This window comes from Scomber japonicus, chromosome 6 (assembly GCF_027409825.1).
Source record: "Scomber japonicus isolate fScoJap1 chromosome 6, fScoJap1.pri, whole genome shotgun sequence".
In the NCBI taxonomy this organism is placed as follows: domain Eukaryota; kingdom Metazoa; phylum Chordata; class Actinopteri; order Scombriformes; family Scombridae; genus Scomber; species Scomber japonicus.
In genome coordinates this window covers 21,540,977-21,561,781 of record NC_070583.1, presented here as the reverse complement: position 1 = coordinate 21,561,781, position 20,805 = coordinate 21,540,977, and the positions used below count along the sequence as shown (strand labels likewise).

The window sequence follows — 20,805 nt, the reverse complement described above, 5'->3', positions numbered from 1 at the left end:
AACGGTTTATTGGAATATTGTCATGTAAAGCTACAAAAGTCTGTTTGCAGAGTAGGTATCCATAAACATGTGACATTTAATGTTAAACATTTTCTCACACATTTTAACATCTGTTGTTAACATCACTCCTCCACACTCTCCATTCCTCCTTTCCTATCATTATGAATCATATGCGCTCAGCTGGGAGTCGACATATTTCCATCTGTACTTGAAGGCATCAAGGCTGTGTAGCGCTCGCCGCGCGTGAATCTCTTCTCACACACACATACACACACACATACAGGCGCGCGTACATACATCTGGTATGAAGTGTGAATGTCTGTCGAGGTGCTTTTACTATCATTTTGTTACTTTTCCTTCATTTTATTGAAAGAAGAGAGGAATACAGCTGATTTGTTTATTTTTTTCCTGGCAATGGTGACAACTTGTTTGGAAGACTGGCCACTGAAGTCAAGTTTACTGCTGGAGTAGAAAAAAAACTTAAACTTAAACCGGGAAAAAGAAAGGTGATTTTTCTGCCGGAGACTTTAACATAACGGGATTGTGTGAAACCAGGAGGACTTTGTTATTATGTCCAAGTGGAGGATTTGCGATGACATCTAAAAGAAATTCAACTAAACTGAAGCTCCGGCGCTCTTTCAGCGAGCAGCTGCGGAACTCCACATCCAAAGCCTGGGATTTACTCTGGAAGAATGTCAGAGAGCGGAGACTGGCAGGTCAGTAACCCGCTGCACGCAGCTCCGAGCCCGGCTTATTACACATAACCACCACTGCAGGAAAACTTCTCTTAATTCATCTTTTTATTACATTACAGTCATTTTTATTAGTCAATTTGACTTTAAGGTGGAAGTGACTGAATGACATAACCCCCTGGTGTACATTACTGTAACAGTGATCACCTATTTTTGCAGAAAAGATAACTATTTAATATTAACAGGACAATGTATCGTTTCCTGTTGATATTGGTACTTTCTCCTTTAAGTTCAGTCAGCAGGTTAGGTTCAGTATATAAATATGTATCTTAAAGTGAATTAAAATGTTTCATGTGATCAAATCATTAAAACAAATCAAATCAAAATGTGGCACTTTTATGTTCAAACTATAAGATTATATTATATGGGCGCGCAGTTTTAGTGAACTATAATCTGAATGAACTGAATTTGAGCACATTCTGAGCGATATAACAAAGCCTATAAGCCTTTCATACACGTGTAGGAAATCTCTGTACAGCGCTTTCATCCTAACTATCCGTTATACATGACGGTAGGCCTGGCGCTGCCGCGGGGTGGCGCTGATGAGTCATTTTTATACTGAATGGAAAATGCATAAAGGATGAGTTTAAGAGTTGAAAATAGTTTATCATTTTTACATTTGATTTGTGGTATGAAGGCATATAGAGAGCCTTAAATTATCATAAAACAAATGAGCAATATAAAGGAATTTTAATTTGCATTTAGAAAACATAATTCTAATGTTAATTCAATATTAATTAACAGTATTTGGATTCTTTTTTTAATATTCTAAATGTCTTGGCATAGACTTTCATTTTCCATTAGTAAAATGAACAACATTGCAGCTGTTTTACTATCTCACTCTCCTTGAAATAGAATAGACCATTTCATATAGTTTCACATTTAAACATGACAGATGGATTCAGCTTTTGGAAAGACACATATGCCCAAGCTGTTCTCTAGCAATGCAATTCCAATGAAATAGTCGATAGACATATTTGTTTCAGCCTCTTAAAATATTACACCTGTCCCTGTGGGGAACAACACATATTGAGCAGCTGAATATTGATTAAACTGAACTTTGTAGTCAAATTCTAGTTTAAATTGCAAGTTGATGTGTATGAATTGTGCAAAAACACCTGACATTGCTCACTTAATTTGTTGTTGCAGTCATTAAGTAGCATTTATCATTTGGAATATGGACATTTTATGTTATACATTGTTGAAACATTTATAACTTCTTTAACTTTAAACTATAAAGCTACTTTAAGATAGGCTAATAAGAAACATTGAGAACACTGAATATTTAGAGGTTAATGGGTGTAGCAGTGATAGATAGCTGTGTGTGAGTGGGAGTAAAGATCAATTATTTGTGTAGTAACTGAACTGTACCACTAGGTGCAGTGAATTGACCACAGCAGTCAACTTCATGAATTACAAAACAGCTCTGTCTTCATCAGGAGGAGTTTAAGTGCTGAAGTCATGCAAATAAGGAACAGATGTTTCATTTGATATAACAGAACATATCTCATTCTGCTGGTGTGCTCCGTTTGTTTAACAGTATTCAAAGCTGCTATTTCACACATGGCTGTGTGTTTTGTGCATGAAGTTTAGTATGCTTTCGGCTCAGCTGTGCAGCCTGTTGAGGAGCTTCACTGATGCAGCAGCTGAGTCTTGCATTGTTTGGATATTTGACACATTAATCTTTCATTCTCTCATATGCCGTAGATATCTTGGTTATGTGTGCCGTGCATCTGGCAGTATATTCAGTCCCGAGGCCTTGAGCTTTGTGCATACATAAAAAACTATGAGGAGCCACATATAGACCTGCCTGAAAGAGCGGACTGACTTGACAGGTGGTCTAAAAGTGAACACTTCTCTGTTGTTACGTGTTTTACAGAAATATATAGTTTGCAGTTTTTTGTGGCTCTCAGGCTGACTAAAGATGCTATCTTCATGTGATAGCTGGGACAGGCAGCAGAAAACATCTTGGAAAACATCTCTAAAACAGATTCTAGGCGAATTTAGGAGCCATGGATTTCTGTGAAATTTAGGTCAGGTGCTGTACAACCATGATGGCACATTTCTAGGTTGTAGAAAGGTTGTATCTGGCTAGTCTATAAGGAGATTGGTGTGTTTCAAATCACAGAGGCTAAACACTGATGGATGGAAGCTGTCACAGACATACACTCACACTTATTAAAGCAAGGACTCTGAACTAATGGCCTTAAATTTATGTGCATCAGATGAGATAAGTAGAGCTTGTGGCGCATTCAGATCTAGATTTCAGACTGTTATACTGTATCTGTTCTCTGCTGCATTTGCTAAAGGTCACTCTGCAGTGAGCAAATATATTAAAAACTCTACCATCATCATCTACCACTGGGTGATTAATAGGTGTTAACTGTTGCAGCTTGACAAAAAAGCAGGAGCCAAATACTGATTGATGTGATTGTCACAGCCTGCAAAGAGATACATTACAAATACAGTGCATCCTTATACACTGTAAGGGTTTGACTCAGTTTGCTTATATTAGTAAATTTTTGAAGACTCCAAAAATGAAAAATATGGGAAATTGGGAGACTATTCATATATGACTGTGCCATCTGAAGCTATTAGATTCTTTAAGAGCACATTTATTGCAAAGTATCTTGGGACACACCTCTATTTTGGGTAAAACCCAGTAGCTTCTTGCTGCTGCTTAAGGGGTGCTTAGTACTAATGATGAGATTACTGTCTGAAAATTTTAGATGGAGGCTTGCTAAAAGGTCCTTAGTGTGTCAACTCTGAGTCACAGCTGTAGTGGGTTGAAAAGTCTGCATCTTATACACTAGGCCATTTAAAGGGGCTCTCTAAATGCTTCAAGTTACCCGTGGAGCAGCTCAACTGGTCCTGCAGTATTAGTTTGATTAACTCCCAGACCTGAGCTCAGGATTCAGACATTTGATGGCTCACAAGGTGGAAATCTTCAGTCACACTGGGGCTATTCTTAAGCTTTAAACCACAGGAAACGTAACCACGCCAGAGCAAGGACTGCCCAGCGCAGATTACATGTGTCTGCCACTGAATCAAACCACATCACAGCAGTGTCTAAACCCCACTCATCTGCCTCCATACTCATCATTCGTGGGCCCCAAGCCTCAACTTCAAGCGTCAGAATACAAGTTTCCCTTTTGTAATCACACCTGCTGCACCACTTGAAGCTGAGTGTTGCAGTGGAGACTGAATGAAGGTTGGACATGCAATAAGTGCCTGTATTTCAACATGGCTTTATGTGTCATTACACAATAACTGCCTTCACTGTAATGTGCAATCCAAAGTCAAATCCATTCAGTCAAGCCGGCCGGCATCTTACAGAGCGTCAGTGTGTATTTGTGCTTGTGTATGTTTGTGATGTGAGTCTGGATTCCTGTTGCCATGCTGTGTAGTAGTTGAGCTCTGAAACCCAGACGCAGGCATGTTAGAACAAGTTTGATAAGGCCTTGAGTCACTGTGCATGACATACAGCACTCCTACGGAGGACACACCACAGCCATTTTTCATGCCATACAGCACAAAGTTAAACACAAGGACATCCATAGTGAGCACTGCAGCTCTCACAGCCCTTTCGCAATCTCTGCTGAAGTATTTGAGCATGGACAGAGATGAAAACACCATTGATCTCATTCATAATGGTGTTGCATGATGCACTCTGAATTCCCTCGTCTAGACGTCTAGAGAAGAAGAAAACACAGAAGTGGGTTCACGGAGATCATTTCGCTGCCACTCACTTTTAGCATCTGACACCTTAAATGTTCCTAGTGCGGTATGAATGACCACAGGTGTTTTTTGAGTGTGTAAAAATGACTCACCTCTCAATGAAATAATCTGAATAGTGTCTCACCATCACCTTGCAATTTAAAAAACCAACAATCACATATTAAAAATAGCTCCACCCGAGGGTGTGTGGGGAGAGCTATTAAACCCAGGAGAAGTTTATGAAAATGTGCAGCAGGCTCTGAAGTGTGCTGCTGAATTGTGGTCTTTGTGAGCTGAAGCTAAGGTGGATTTTGCCAGCCAGGGAGAGGAACAGACAGGGGCTGTGTTTAACTTGGTCGCTTGCCCATTTGTGCTCGATTCACATGTATGGCGCCATGTTACTACTACACAGGCAAGCCTGTATGCAGAGACCAGGACGGTGACAAGGAAAGTGGCTGGGGCCCTGACTGGTATTGGGTGGGTCTGCTTGTGTGGATGTGGACTTCATTTCAGGTGTGAGGAGACTGTTGTTCCAAGGCGTAAACTGGCTGGCACGAGGCACAAGTTTAATTTTTCATGAGAGGTTATCATCCCAAATGATGATTGCTTTTTAAATATTCCACGCCGCCAGAGCATTGTTTGATTGTGTCCCAGTTCCGTTCTACATAATAAATAAGCATTGCTTTGAGGATGTCGTGCTTTCAAGCTGAAAAGGGGGAACTATACAGTGAACTCACAGCTGAATAAAATAAAAAGAAAATGTGGATGATGGTGAAACATCTCCAGGAAGATCTCAAATAAAGTATTTGACAGACAGTCATGAAATTGTTTCCAATTCATTTTGCCTTTGTCTCCAACTCAAAATTTTATCATATATTGTATTTCTTTATATAATTCTTACTGCTTTAGAAAATCCTATTTTGTTCTTTCTCTTTTTATCCAAAGTCACAGTTTGATGGACATATGTTGGCACACATTTCCCTGTTACTACAAAATGGAAGAGCACATTGACCCTTTGTGTACTAACTGCAAAAATGGCATACTATTAAAATTAGTGTATTGTGAAGTACAATATTATTAATTTGTAGTATGGTATTGGGAAACGGAAGGTTTTTAGTGTCAGGAAAGACTTTAATTTCCAAAACCAAACAGATGACATGCTGAAGCCTCATCTTTCCTTTTGTGTTGAGTAAAGGGGATCTAGGTCACTCATATGTATCCAAGCTAAAATTTCTTTCTCCCCTGAGGAGTTGACACTTTGAGGAGACCTGCTGAGAGGCCTTCCTGCGGCTGGAAGTAGGGGTTATGTGGTGGGGGTGGGGGAGCAAAAATCTGCATTCTCCAACTAGGAAAACAACTTCTTCCTCTCTTTCGCCTTCTCTGTAGTTTTCCCTAAATGGCACAGACTCACTCTCGCCCAGTAAACTTGGCACCTGTGTGACCAGCAACAGCAGATGAGTTGTTCTAGGGCAGGGCGGGTCCAAAAACCACTATTTTGTTAAGCCCTCCCACACCCCTCTTTCTTCCACTCCTGCTCTCCTTACTCAGTTCATAGGCATTCCAATGGTATTTATATTTCCCTCCAGAGTAGGGGGAAGTTGACAAGCGTTCACACAGACATTGGATTCAGCTCGGCATGGTGGGCAGTACTCCCATTTCTCCCTTGCCATTGGCCTCTCTGCAGTCACATGATCTGTAAAGATCGACTGAAGTGTTGGCACTCCTCCCCCTAGGCTTCACTCTGCCTTCCCTCTTAGCTCACTTTGGGCTTTTTGCGCCTGTATGTGAAGTTTTCTGTTGGTGGGAAAGTGTGTGGGTGAGTGTGTATCAGTCAGTGATCAGGAGCTTATTTTGGGGTAAAGTGTCTCAGTTATGTTTCGGGAGCTCCCAGAGTCCACGGGTAGCGAGTGTCTGGGTAGTATGACCCCAGAGACTCAGGATATCTACCTGAGAATGGACCATCACTGCAGACGCTCTGGGTACAGGCTGGGCAGGATCATTGCCAGGCAGCAACTGCTCAAGAGGATTGCTGGAGGTAGGAGAGGCGTTCAAATAAGTGACAGTTCAGAGTGTGGTCTTTTGGTTTGTATCCAGCTGTTTTATTATTTGCCTGAAGAGCCAGTGCTTAAGTATTCTGTTTTATTAATCACTCTCAGTCATACCTGAAAGTATGCTAAGAGTAGCTATGTTTATAGCCCAGATGTATGAATAAGATATGACACATAACTAAGAATGTGAGACCATGACAGCAGAATGTTGGCAAGTGAGCAAGGGCATTGTCGTGTTTCTTTGGGAATAGCTGATTGCCTTTGTCATATGTCTCATATTCTTGTTTACTTGTTTTCAACCAAACGTGAAATTCAATAGGAATGATCTTGAAAATCTAAGTGTCAAAGTGATAACAGAGTGTCTGCAGACAAAGCAAACTTGACCTTCAGCCAGTAGGTAGTCAAAAGTTCAATTGCTAACAAACACTGATAGAGGATAAGCTTCATGACCAGTTATATAACAAGAGGTAAGCCCACAATGTAAACAGGAGATATCGACAAATGTCTTGGTTGACAGTTTTACAAGCCCTCAGCTCATTGGTGGGCTGCTGTATGTAGTCAACAGAGCAATAGTGGTGAGTTTTTTTACCACAGCCTGACCTGACCTCAGCTTTCTCCAAAGCCATGTAACTTTTTGACTTTCAATTTACCTGGAGATACAAAGTCAATCCCTTGTACTACGAAGCTGGATTAACATACCCGGGATATCTCTCCATTACCTGGGTTGACTTACCCAGACATTCGCAATCCTGATAAGCGGTACTACGAAGCTGGTTATCAACTCAGTAATTGAACTCAGGGTTTTCCACTGCACGCTCACATAAAAGGGGTGGTGTTTGCAGCATCTGACCAATCACAAACATGGAGAAACTCTGCAGAGCAGACTACTTTACCATGGAGGAGCAGACAATTATTCTTCAAAAATATGAAGCATTCAAACACATCATCCAGGCCAAAAGCAACACTGTTGCCGCAGCAAAAGCCAGGAACGAGTGCTGGCAGAAAATTGCAGACTCTGTTAATGCGTAAATTTGTGAGACAATATTAATTCATCGGACAATATAAACAGACAGCACTCTGATCATTCAATTTCACTTTATTACAGCACAGACATTTCATAGCGACATTAAGTTAGTTTAATATTCATCAACATTCATTTGACATTCAAAATACAAACCTATTATGCACTTCAGCCATTTGAGTGAATGATGTCAAACCAACTGTATAACATACAGACTAATATCCCTCATGTGCCACAAGGATTCTTATTTAAATATATATTTTGGTCAATTTTTACAATTAAAAAGTAGTAATAAAATTAATGTCACTTGAAAATCATTCTGTACCTTTCGTATAGGATGTCATTGAGGACATCTAAAGGATTGCATCTCCCTAAAAACTCTTATCCAGAACATAACCTGCTCCGGAGCAGGTTAGCCGTTCAGCATAAGTTACCATGGTAATTTACCCCGGTAAGAAGTGAACCAGTGTCGTAGGACGGAAACCCCAGGGTTAACCATGAACTTACCTCGATAAGAGAAAATTCAGCTTCGTAGTACAGGCCTCAAGAGGGGGCAGGGAAGGCATAACAATAGAGAGTACAAAACACTCCCACTCTCCACTCCCCCCTCCCCTCCGCAGGTGTGAGCACCTCGACTCTGGATCAAAGGGTGACCACATTTCATAGCAGAAGATGCTTCATCAGTGAGCTTTAGCCATCACATAGCAATAAATCAGCATAGTTCCATTCCTAGTCACACTATAATCAGAGCATGAGTCAGATAATGCAGCGTCTTGTGTGAGCAAAGAGTTCCCGAGCCGATGTTGTGAGATTATGATGACGTGACACACACACACATAGAGCCTACTTTTGGATTGATGTGTAAAGATGGCCTAGAGCTGTGTATATGTACACTTGTTTTCAGGAGGAAATCTCCATGATCTGATGTTTTGAGGCATGTGTAGTCATGTAACCTGGCATGTGTTTTCAGATTACAGATGTCTAGCTTGACAGCAAACCAACAATTGTGGTCATCTGTGACAAGGGTAGAAACTATGTACATGTTTGTAGTGGTTTTGGGGATCTTTTTATCTAAGGTTAAACAGCTTTTATTTTCATGGGTAAGGTAGGCCTTTTTTGAGGTGCAGCATGAACGTGTATGTGTTTTAAATGCATTTAAATATTATTTGGTTTTGTTTCAGTGCAGTCTGAGTGAACGTCAACTATCAACTTCAGCTGTTTCGTCTGTTTGAAATGGCTGTCGTTTCGCCTTTTAAACTCCTTAGTTACACAGTGATATGGTGACTGGCTGGAGGGGCTGCTGAGATAAGGGGGTGGAATCCAGGAAGATGTTTGGCAGAGGGAATCCTGAGGATGTGAGCTGGCGGACTTGGTGGCCAGGTGAGGCAGGCAGGTAATCCTGGAGACAAAGAGAACAGATGTAAGGTAAAGTGGCAGGCAGGCAAACAAACTTGCAGGAAGGCTAATTGACTGCCGTCAGAGCTAGCGTGGTACATTGACAAACCGTGAATGGCATGACAATCGGTGGAGAGGGCTGTCAGTGTAGGGTTCTTGTCCAGAAGTGGTGATGGCTTGATGGCAGGCAGGTGTGCTGATTCCAGCTGATGGACAGGTGTGCAGAGGAAAATGGACTGACAGACACACCAAACACATATCACTCAAACTAAAAAGGCTCAAAAGGACAAAAACACTTTCACAAAAGAAACAGGTGTCACAGAAAAGGGGTTGTTACAAAAATTCTGCAATAAGTAACAGTAATCAAAGGCCACAACCACAGTAAATGTTAACTTTCCAGTGAATTAATCCCATATAATATAAAACTGTTTGTATAAGAAACTTAATACAGATTCTCACCAGCGTCCCAAATGCAGTTATCCCAGGGTGCCTGTTTCTATGAAAATAAAAGATTGTCCTTCAAATTTGTTTTAAGTGCTGATTATGCAATTTTCAACAATCTTCTTGTCTAATTTTGGTAATGATATTTTGTTTTTATATAACTTGCCCATTATAATTGAATAATTTTCTTGCAGTATGACAGTTTACTCATATTTTTCTCAGGAGAAGACCATTTTAGTCCTATGAATTTGAAATGCCACCAATAACAGCAGGGCAGCATTTTAAGGGTCTGAATGAAGAGTGTGTGTCGAGCCACAGGAATTACCTCCATGCATTGCAGTGGCTCCTGCATTCCAGCTGGCCGGCCCTGTTGACATAGCATGTTGAAAGTGAGTAGGGGCCATGGTGATGGGCAGAGTTACTCATGTATTGTTTCACCCAAAATTCCAGGGAAGCCTGTGGGGTCTTAGTCACGTTTCCGAAATGATGGTATTTCAAAGCTACCAGAGCTGTGTGTGTGGCTTCTCGCTCAGTCCACTGTGATGAGCTCCTGACAAAAAAGGAGGATTGATTGAAGGTTCTTACTGTCCAAAAATTCTGCCTAAAAGGTCTTAGCGGCTCAGAGACTAAATGGATATAAATGCACAGCTGTGTGATGTCAAAAGGAACAGGCACGTTGTGGATCGTTGTTAAAAGGAAAAGGCCTGTTTTTATTGAGCGGGAATGTTTCTCCTCTTCTGAAAATATTCCTCTGGTTTTAGAGGAGTATTCCATACTCCGTCACTCTGGACGGGCTACTGTGTTATTGCAGCTTGCTGGTCTGTCTGCCTCGATTCCTCACTACTCGGCCCATCTGGAATCCAGATTCTCAGGATTTTTTCATCTGCTGTCGCTACTCATGCATCAGAAACAGGACTGTTACAATTACCACATTTAACATTTTGTATAATTTAGCCTCACATATTTCTACCTTCTCTAAGCTAATTTTTGAGGGAAAAGCAAATGGTTAGGGTGTATGCTTTTCTATAAGACTGTTAACTATCTTCAGATCTACCATGAGACATGGTTGGCCTCTCTAATTTTGTCTGTGTAGGTTTCCACTGGCTCTGGCATGTATGATGTATTAGGACATGTTCAAATGGTTGTATTTTTGTTGGTTTTTATAGATAGAATTTGACTCCTACATTTATTGGGTGTTTCAGAAAATGCCAGGGAATAAACTTAGTGAATCATCTAATAGGAATGTGGCCGCAACGGTGTATTACTGTGTTATGTTTCAGCTCTTTTTTTCTGCAGCAAGTTGAATAGTAGACATCACACGTTACCAACTGTTTACAGATACATTTTAAACATGAAAGTTTGAAAGTTTTTCTGTTTAGCCATGGAAAGTCCTTGAAACTTCATTGGGGCGTTGGTAGAACCCTTGAGCAGCTGAATGCTACACCGTGACTAAAAGCTTGCTTGCTGACAGTGGCTCTTTGGTGATTTTCCTCATTGAAGCCTGTTGTGTTTCAGACAAGAAGCTCTGTCCAGTGTGACCCTTCCATGGCCCTTCTTCGTGGCTTATTGACCTTGATGCAGCGAGTGGGCTCCGATCTTTGCCCTGGAAAGTCCATTATTGCATTCTGCTGTGGTTAAGGATGTTGGGCGGCCCTTGTCAAATGACGAGATATTGTGCGGCAGCTGTGTGCTTGTCAGTGAATCTGTCTGTGTTCTGGAGTTTCAAAGCGTGCCTTTTGTTTGGCTGTCATGGCTGAAAGGCTTGAGTCTTTCAGGTTAACGTGCTGTCAGCTACATTTGTTCCTGTGCTGGCACATAACAGTGTTTGTACTGTACAGAACATGCACATTGCTTGTCTACATGTCAGTTTGTTCAGCACTAAATATGTACGTGGTGTTGATTGTATTTTGCTTTATTCAACTTCAAACACGTACAGTTTTATATCAAGGTTTAGAGAAGTTTAGTGATAATGTTTTATGTGCAAAGTTTCCAACAGAGATAGCCCTCTCAGGCACTAGCAAAAAGTTTATGAGCTGGATTATGTATAAAACAGTTTACACAGTTAAAATTCTTTGCATAGAGAGGACAGGAACACTTGAGCTTAAGAGGACAAGCTAAACCCTCTACCCTCTGTTCTTCCTCTGACTACTAGACTAGCAATTGTTAGAAACCAGCAACTGAAGAGGGGTTTGTAGTGTCCTGTCGTTTAAGAAGTTGTAATGGTGAAAAGGCTCTTCGGGGTGTGGAATCTAGTTGGAAACTGCCCTCTCTCTCTTAGGACTCCTCTCTCAAAAGCACTGAATTATTCATCAATGGTCTACTACAACATGTGGCACGTTATATCATCTGCATGTGAAACAAATATAACTGCTCCTTGATTCAAATAGAGATTTGATGATAAGTGACGATGTAGCCCCCCGCATTGTTTACTTAGTTCACATGAACCCACTCAATCTTTTATTCATGAACCAGCTTATTGTAGATGTGATTGTAATGCAGATTTTGTTTGCTGCCTTCAGAGGGCAGTAAATAATACTGACAAGGAGCGAAAAGCAATTTTGACAATGTGATTAGCTGGTTGTTTACCTCTAGCACTACAGTCATAGAACTTTAAATAATTAAATGTATGGCATGTACCCTTATTTGTGCCTCTGTTATACTAATATATATTAAATGACTAAAACTATAATGTTTCATGAGGGTATAATGGGTGTGCAGTGGCTCACTCTAACACCTTTTGTATGTTCTTCCTTTGTCTGTGTGTTTCATCTACAGATTAGGTGAACTGGGAAATTCAGTCTATAACTGGTAGCCTTGCAGTAGACTGCTTAAATGTCCAGGGTGTATCACGCAATGCATGCTGGTTACAGTTATGTGACCTATACCAACCCGAACATGATAAGCTGTTTGGTTAATAAGGTTTGGTTTTAGAAAGTGGATTGATGGTTAGATGGAAGGTAATGGATCTTGTATTTATATATCTTGTATATTGCCTTGTATTGTTTGCCATGCAAGCAGCAAACATTATACCTGCTTGTATCACCATTGTCATTGTGAGTATACTTTTATGCTGTGCTGAAGTTGTTATAAAAGTAGCAATGTGAAGCAATCATGTCCAAATTTCTCTTGCAATGATTTCTGAAATTTCTGTATCAGTTTCTGTCTGAAAGTGATTGTCCACGTAAATACTTTATCATTAGATTAAATTAGATGTGTGTTGATTTGTGTGATTTTTTCTCCTGTATTTCTAAATTCTCCCAGGGGAAAAAGATTTGCATATTCACTTGAATACAAATTACATAGTACAATACTACCTAAAACAAACAGAGTTTCGCAATTTATTACAGGTCAATCCCTATACTGTACATTATAGATCTAGGTCACCATCTGCAGGGATATACAGCCTCTGATTTGGCAGCAGCTCTTAGTGGCTCTTGGTGTACATCCCACAAGTCACCAGCCACTGTTTCCAAAGTGTTGGTAATTTCCCGCCGTGCTGATAATGGACGGGTAAATGATTCAAGAATCCAACCGCCTCTGGTAAATAAAGGTCACAATTATGAATTTCTTGATTCCCGGTTTACGCCTGTAGGTGGCAGGCAGAAGTCATATCCTTCTTCTGTATGAATTACTGTAGTTCCTACTCAGTCAGAGTAGCTGACAGCTGCCACATATGCAGGGCTAATCATTTGCTAAGTGGATATTTCTGAAATGTCTTGGTTGTACTGTAACAGGAACGGAAAGTCACACATTAACAGACCCATGATGTAAAACTTCTCCTGTTCTCAGGTCTTTTACATTCCACAGATTAGAAAGTGCTAATTCATGAAAAAAGCCTTATCAACCTTAATCCAGAAAATGGTACAATATGTTTCGACCTTAATAGTCATTTCTTAGTTATAAGAAAGGTTCTTTTGTGAATAGTCTTGGGATTTGGCCTTTTTAAAGCCACAGAGAATTTGTTTTGAATAAATTAAATATGTTTCAAACATCTCCATTTAATGGATTTATGTTTTACAAAACAGAAAGCAGCCAATCTGCTGATCTAAAGACAACACATTTCACATCAATATCAAGACAGCATGAGATAACTGTCAGCTAATGTGTAACACCCAGCTTTAAATCAATTTGAATCTGTTATACAGCTGCTATTTCAGGCTAAGATCCAAAGCACATTGCATTCTCACCATGGTTCATTATATAGCACTTTTTCCCCGCCTCTGCATTTCAACCTTGTCAGAGTTCAACACTTGGCTGCCCTCCTGTGGTAGAAATGTACATTGCGTGCTATTAGCTGGAAAAACTGACAGAGGCAGAGGCAGCATGCATCCAAACCTCAGACATTCAGCCGCTGTCTCTTTACTTTATAGGCCTTTCAGCCAGGGGGTGACTGTCTGAACACAGCCTGTTATTCATGACCACACATGACAAATGGCCCTCGTTGTGTGTGTGAGGGAGACACTGTGTGGATGCTCTGATAAAGTCCAACAATCGCGTAGCTCTTTCCATGGGTTGCATTCTTGATAAGCTTCATCATCACACCACGTGCTGGCAGTATCATCTCTGCTGCAACTATGAAGTCCGTTGCATGAGGTCTGCGAGGCTCCTGAGGCAGTCTTGTGGCCGTTCACTTTGATGTCGTTAATTAGGACCAGCGTCCCGAGGGATGGCTCCATGCTTTTATTGCGGAGGTCCTGAGAGGGCTTTCTCACGGTAGGGGCCCTTGTTCTGGCATTGGCCCCCTCTATACCCTCTGACTCTATGAGGCCATTCTCAGAGAAGGAGGGAACCCCATGTAGTCCCCTCTGGGATCCAGTCCAAATGAGAGGGAGGTGGACCTAATGGGGCACTGCAGGACTTCAGAGGAGTTTCTTCTGGATGTTTTTCTTTAGTGTCCTGTGCTGTACAGAGCCTTTACCACACATGAAACATAATTTGTTAGTTTACAGTATCATTCATTCTTATTAGCGTCTGCTGAACGTAGCAGGGCTTTCATCATGAGACATTTGATTTGTGTGGGTGCTGTGAGAAACATGTGTTAATAACTTTCCAGTCAATTCTTTTCCATGTGTGAGACATAATTTTGGGTCAGCTGGCTGAGTGTTTGTCAGTAATTCATAGTCATCCTCCTTTAGTTGTGTTATATGGCGCTCTCGGAATACCAAATTATAGTGTTTATATAGGCTATCAAAGGGAAGGAAGAATTACAGCTACACAACCATATATTATGAGTGAGAAAACAGCATGACATGGTAAGGCATGCAGCCTAGTGTGCTTTACATAAAACAAGACATGTATGGACTTCAAATCAGAACAGACACACAAACACACAGAACTTAGGGAATATGCTGGTTGGATAAAGGGGGATACTGTTAACTTAACACAGGAAGCAGCTGTGAGGGAGCTTGTGTAAGGGACAGAGTTGAAGACAATCTGAAAAAGCCCAGATCAGAGTCTAGCTGTGAGGGAGGGAGGGAGGAAGATGGAAAAAGGGAGAGGGAGGAGAGAGAGGGAAGTAGAGAGCTCCAATGGGATGCTTATGGACAGAGACAGGCGCTGAAGGGAAAAGTCAGGCAGGCCCTGAATTGAACTCTCCATTTGCACTCCTTACAACTAGACCAAGGGCAGCAGAGATGCCCATAAGTACAATACTAATACTAATTTGTAAGGGCTTGCTGTTTAAATGCTGCTTGGAAAGATTTATCATGCTTTTAGGGCCTCACTTGATAAAATATATTTTGGTGTGAGGACCAAAAACAATAAGACTGAAAAATACTATTGGGCTGAAATCATCATGAGAGAGGAAAACTGCTGAGTATAATCATAGATAGTAAACCCCTGTGTGTGCTATCACTGTCCAGTCTAAATTATTTATACTGCACTGTGGATAAAGTGAATAACCTCAAATGGACAACTAGCACAATGATTACTCTTCAAAGATCAACACTGGGTTGAAGAAATAGTCCAGGATTTCAGGGAGGTATGCCTGGAAGAAATGAAAAAGGAAATCTCTAAAAGCCAAAGTTGATGTTTTTATCACCAAAGAAAGCAAATCCTTCATAAAGGCCTCCAAGAAGGTTGTCAAAACACTTAAACGTGCGTGGGAACATGGCTATGGTCCAGTGTCTGGAAGTGTTTAGCTTGTGCATCGTGCTTTGGAAGTCACTGGAGTATGTATTCCACAGAAAGTTCTGCTGATTGATCTCTGCTCTGTTCATAGTTGCTGGCAGTAAAGTGGAGGTACTTCAGGACGTGGAAATTGCTGAGGTGTCTCCTCTTTCCTAGAGATTTGGGGTCAGAGGTCCTTTCTCTAATAAAGGACACTCTTCTTGAAGTGTCTGCTGGAAGTCGTGCCAAGGTATCGTGTAGTGAGACCAAAGAGGAAGAAGGAGGACACCTGTCTGTGAAGCTGGAGTACACTCGACACTTCCCTTGCTTTTCGCTGTTTGATAAGCTACCCCAGGGAATCATCATGTGGTCATTTTAAAAACTGAGACACTGAAATCATTTGGATAACAACACAGCAGAGCTAATGATTTGAACTTTGAAGCCTGGGCTTGTTCTGAGGCTGCGCAGCCCACACATCATAGCCCATTATTTATCTTCTGGCTGTGACACCACACCAAATCCAGTGAGCTATCATTTTGCAGTTTGGGTCTGGGATAATTTGTAAATCCTTCACTGAAAGGCTATTTGTGGTGGTATGAGACAGCGACCCTTGGATAATCTGTCTCTCCCAGACTGTTGTTTAGTGACTTGGAACACATCTCTTCACAGCGTGAAGTGATTTTCCACAGTTAGGAAATGTTTACAACATCATGCTGACCCCATATGGTTTTAACAGTAATACACCCCCCCCCCCTCCCGCTTCAAGTAGTTACCCATCTTGATTTTCACTGGTATTGTGTGAAATATAAGTGAATCAGCTTTGGATTTTATTATGAGACCTCTAGTAACTGACGCTGTAAAGACAAAAGAGTATGTGAATGAGTGTCTGGGTATTTTAAAGTCGTCATTGGGCATTGTATTATCATTAGTAGCCTATGCTGCGAAAGCTGTAGCTGGTATATCCAGACTTGAAAGAGTGATAGAGAGGGAGAGAGAGTTGATGGGTTGTTACCCCTGTAGATGAAAGGACTTTCTCTCTGGGTGTCTTTCAGAGGTGAAGGAGAGTGTTACCACAGCTGTGCTGCTCTTGTTTAAATTCAATACAGGACCTCAAGAGAAAAACACAGCTCAGATGACTTTTGACCCAGCAGGCTTTGGCAATGGTCAACAACAGCAGCTCCCTAGCTCACATAGTCATGTTATTTACTCTCAGAATCAATAAGCTCTTTCTCTGTGTGTGTGTGTGTGTGTGTGTGTGTGTGTGTGTGTGTGTGTGTGTGTGTGTGTGTGTGTGTGTGTGTGTGTGTGTGTGTGTGTGTGTGTGTGTGTGTGTGTGTGTGTGTGTGTGTGCACGTGCTGTGAAATCAAAGTTTTCACCAGTGGCGATCATTAAAAAAAATTCTAAAAGCTTTTAAAAGCAGATTGTTAGAGCAGAGGAACACTGCAGATGCTGGAATCTTTCTTGAATAGAAAGGAGAAGAAAAAGCAGATGATGATGAGTTGCACTCTAATTTAAATTCTGAATTGTAATGACCAGAATTGGTTGTTTGAATGAATCATGGATGTCTGTGAAACCCTAACTTACACAGGTTCAGAATGCTAATGACTCCTTGGCACTGATTGTTCTTGGGCTGGCACTACTGTGTTTGTCTTCAATTCCCTGTCCTCCAGGAGGCATTGAGGTCTGCGCGGTATATCTACTTGTTAGTGGAGACCTGTGGTCCTCTGAAAAGATCGCTCCACGGGTCACTGTGGACCACAGGGCAAAAGCGGGCTCAGGATTTGCTAGCTCATTTGTATTTTAGGAAATTTTGCTTCGGTGTCTTAGCAACGTAGCCCAGGGCTGATCATTTTAAACCTGCATCCCGTGTCGACTGTGGGATAACGACAGGTCCCCTGTGTGCCCCGTTGGATCAAAAGAGGTGGCTGGAAGTCTGTCTGTGATTCAATACCGACTTTGTGTAATTACTCGGCCTGTGGAGCCAGCCAGCTCATGTGCCAATAAAGTCACATTCTCTGTGTTACTCACCTTTATAGACAGACAATCTCTTGGAGTTTGCTATTGTCCTTTGTCTCAACACCTTCCCTTTTATACTGATGATGAGGATGTTGTGAACTGAAGATGTGTTGTGGTAGTCGTGAGTGACACCTCCTGATATGCTGACAAATGTGGCATTTTGTCCTGAGGATGTTGCCTATTGGGAGTCACATAGAGCTGTGTTAATTAGAACTTACTCTTGAAAATAATCGTGGATTGCCAGCATTCCCCTAACGGGACCTCAGATGTCCCATGTCTCCAGTATCGACAACCATGTTGCCTCTTGGCTTTCATGTCCATCTTTTGGCAGTCGCTCATCATTATTTGTGCTTTCTGTTTTCTCCCCCATGCACAATTTCAAATTATTGGACAACAGGAAATGTTAAGTTATTTTGGGCATGAGACATCAGATGTTGTGGTTTTGGGCAGACTAGAGGAGGGGGTAGTGTGTTTCCCCTGGCTGGCTGTCTAGTCTACTTTTACAGTAAGCTGACTGCTCACTGTGAGTGGGTGTCTGTGTGCAATTAGCATCATAAAGGGGGAAGAGAGGCCTCTCCTCCATGCCTCCCAGCGTGACAACACCTCTCTGCCAGCCAGCCCACTGGTGGAATCTTTTTTTTCCCCATATTGCTGGCTCACTCCGTCCTTCTCCAGGTGTTTTTGATACAGACAATCTCAGTGCTCAGTTATGGTCTGTGTTTTTTTGACTGATATATGAGGCTGGCTTGTCTGGCTGATTCATTCAGTGCAGCAGTGGAGTGTGGGGGAGGAACAGACAGACACATTTGTAAGGTCTGCAGCTAGTACTTTGAGTAAATTTGAGCAGTTTGTTTTAGAGTGCTTTTAAAGCTCTGACGTGCTGAATGTATTTATTGCTAGATGGTTTGTTAAGGTGACTAAAGTGGACTGCCTATGTCATTCTGTCTGTGCTTGCTGCTTTATGCCCAGTCCTGGCCCCAGTAGGTCAGAAGAGCTGTGTTTTACAAGAGAAAATGGCAGACGACACAAAGTGAGACAGGCACAGTAGAAATGGACAACATCTGGAATTCTACTTGCGCTATAGGAAACTGGGGATGGATGTGATATCTTATGTAATCACAGTGCTATGGCAAAGCCTAGTAATTTAAAACACAGGTCATTTTGTCCATGCATTTAAACTAATATTATTTCCTAATTCATCAGATATTTTGGTGATCTCATGTTTTATAATATCATGTAAAACGTGGCCATGTAATAGATAGAATTTGGAAAAGGTGACAGCAGGTTTACAGATGAAAATGGATCTCTTCTTGAGCAAATAGACCACAGTCATTACTGTTTCTGCCTTCCCAAATAAGGGAATCATCAGAAACAATGAGAAAATAAAGATTACTATCTCACTCCAATGTATTCACTTGGCAAACCCCCTTGTTGTAGCATCTTGGATTTGATTCATGTGCGTGTGCTTGAATGTGCTTGTATTTCATGTTTTCTTTTTAATAATCTGAAGAACTGACACTGTAAATTTGGATAGATGTTGAAATTTGTTGCCAAGGAGTGTATATTTACGAGTAGTCATTATTTGTATTTGTCATGTATTAGGATGTCTGTTCAGGTATTCATTAAATAACTTCTTTGTTTTATGTCAAGTGACTGTCGCTGTCTCAGATGACACGGATCACACAGTTCCTTTCATTCATTGATTTTTCCTCAGACAACAAGGCTGAGACGGAGACGGGGGAGTAGACGAATATATCATTCTGGTGATGTTAGCGTGGAGTCTTGTGAGTCGGGTGCCTCAGCATGATTCACTGCTGCTGATTGCTGACAGTTTATGTCATGGTTTTCCCCCAGTTCAGCTGCCTACGGTTTTTCCATTTCATTGAGCTGCTGGAACAACATCTGGACTCTGCGAAACCACGCTTCCCTTTTGTTTGTTTAAATTAAACATTTCCCACATCAACTTCAACAGTTCTTAGGGCAAAAGTTGAAGGATTTTAAAAGCTATCATCATGTAATCTGGCCAGAATGATTGAAAACAAAGGAATATATCAGTAGATGGACTAAAAGAGTCCCAGAATTCAATACTCACTGTTTGGCTGCAGTTTAGATCTTTGCCAAAAATGTGCTGAGTGGGATATAAAAGAGTTGTCGTGGGCAGAGCTGGGTAGGAGGGTCGGGCACAAGGAGCTGAAGGGTGGTGGGAGAGGGGGTGAGCGTTAGGGAGTCTGCCACAGAAAGGGGTGGGTTGAAGGAGAGATTTAGTGTTGGGACAGGCACATGGTGGTTGGGGGGTAGATGGAAAGAGAAAGGGGAAGAGGGAGTTGTGGATCTGAGTTCAAACTGCAAGCTGTGCTCAGAGAGAGCAGGAATGCGGTTCAGCGTGGGAAGAGAAAAAGATGCTCTGACATGTTGAGAGACACTCTTAAGTCTTGACGGATATATGAAACATTCTGGCTGTATGATGAAAATATCCCGTAAGTACACAATGATTTATTAATGGATATAAATTACGATGTGAGTTCATTCAGGGATTGTGGAGTGTAGACATATTAAGGCCTGTGTTTCAATGATGATGGTGGCTCGTTTTTAATCACAATAACCCTGAATGAATGAATCCGGTATATTTCTGTTTTCTTAAAGAGCATGAAAGGAAAAGGATAACTGTTAGACACATGGCTTTGCTTTAAGAAAGACGACTCTCGGGACAAAACAAAGCATATCATAAAATCCTGGAAAATTTTTACTCTTGTCTGTTACCCTGCAAATATTTTCTAAAGGAGTGTGGAATGTGTGTGTTTAAAGCTGTCATAATTTTGGCATTGATTGCTTCTGTTCAGACAAAATACTATCCAAGGTTCTTTTCCTGAGGCGCATTGTTAAATGTCATATCGCAGTTATGAATTGCATAACCAATGATCATAGTGAACGTTGCATAAAGTGAAATGTAAAGAAAGGAGTCGCCCTTGGCACAGATACTTTAGTAGCACACAGCTTTTGACATTTTGGCCTTTGTGTCACGGTCAAACTGGGTCTCATCTTTTTGTGAAACTGTAATTTTATACTGTACACAGTTTTAAAGCTGTGGGTTGTGGAGAGCTAACACAGGTTCTCATTCTTTGGCAAGATGCCCGCCCAGTCTTTTATCCACAAGAGATTTCCTTAGAGAGAGGATGAGAGGACAGAATGTCTCGGTATCATGTTACAGAATGCCAAACAGAGAGGAATTCCCAGCTCATGTTACTGCCACTGCTCCCAGTGGTCCAACCTGCGGCTGTGGGACACAAGAGGACCTGGCAATGGAAT

At 41.4% G+C, this 20,805-nt stretch overlaps 1 protein-coding gene across 4 annotated transcripts in view; it reads left to right on the top strand.

Moving 5' to 3' along the window:
- stard13b (StAR-related lipid transfer (START) domain containing 13b) overlaps nt 1-20,805 on the top strand; it is a 58,468-nt gene that overhangs the window by 25,691 nt on the left and 11,972 nt on the right. Inside the window, exon 1 of one of the 4 annotated variants that reach the window (XM_053320454.1) lies at nt 61-716. The exons of 1 other annotated variant lie outside the window; for it this stretch is intronic. In XM_053320454.1, the coding sequence (XP_053176429.1) occupies nt 593-716 (124 nt within the window). In that variant the 5' untranslated portion in view covers nt 61-592. Of the gene's footprint in view, nt 1-60; nt 717-6,259; nt 6,505-19,763; nt 19,977-20,805 lie in introns of those variants that run through there. 2 more of the 4 variants (XM_053320453.1, XM_053320455.1) reach the window with 2 other exon arrangements.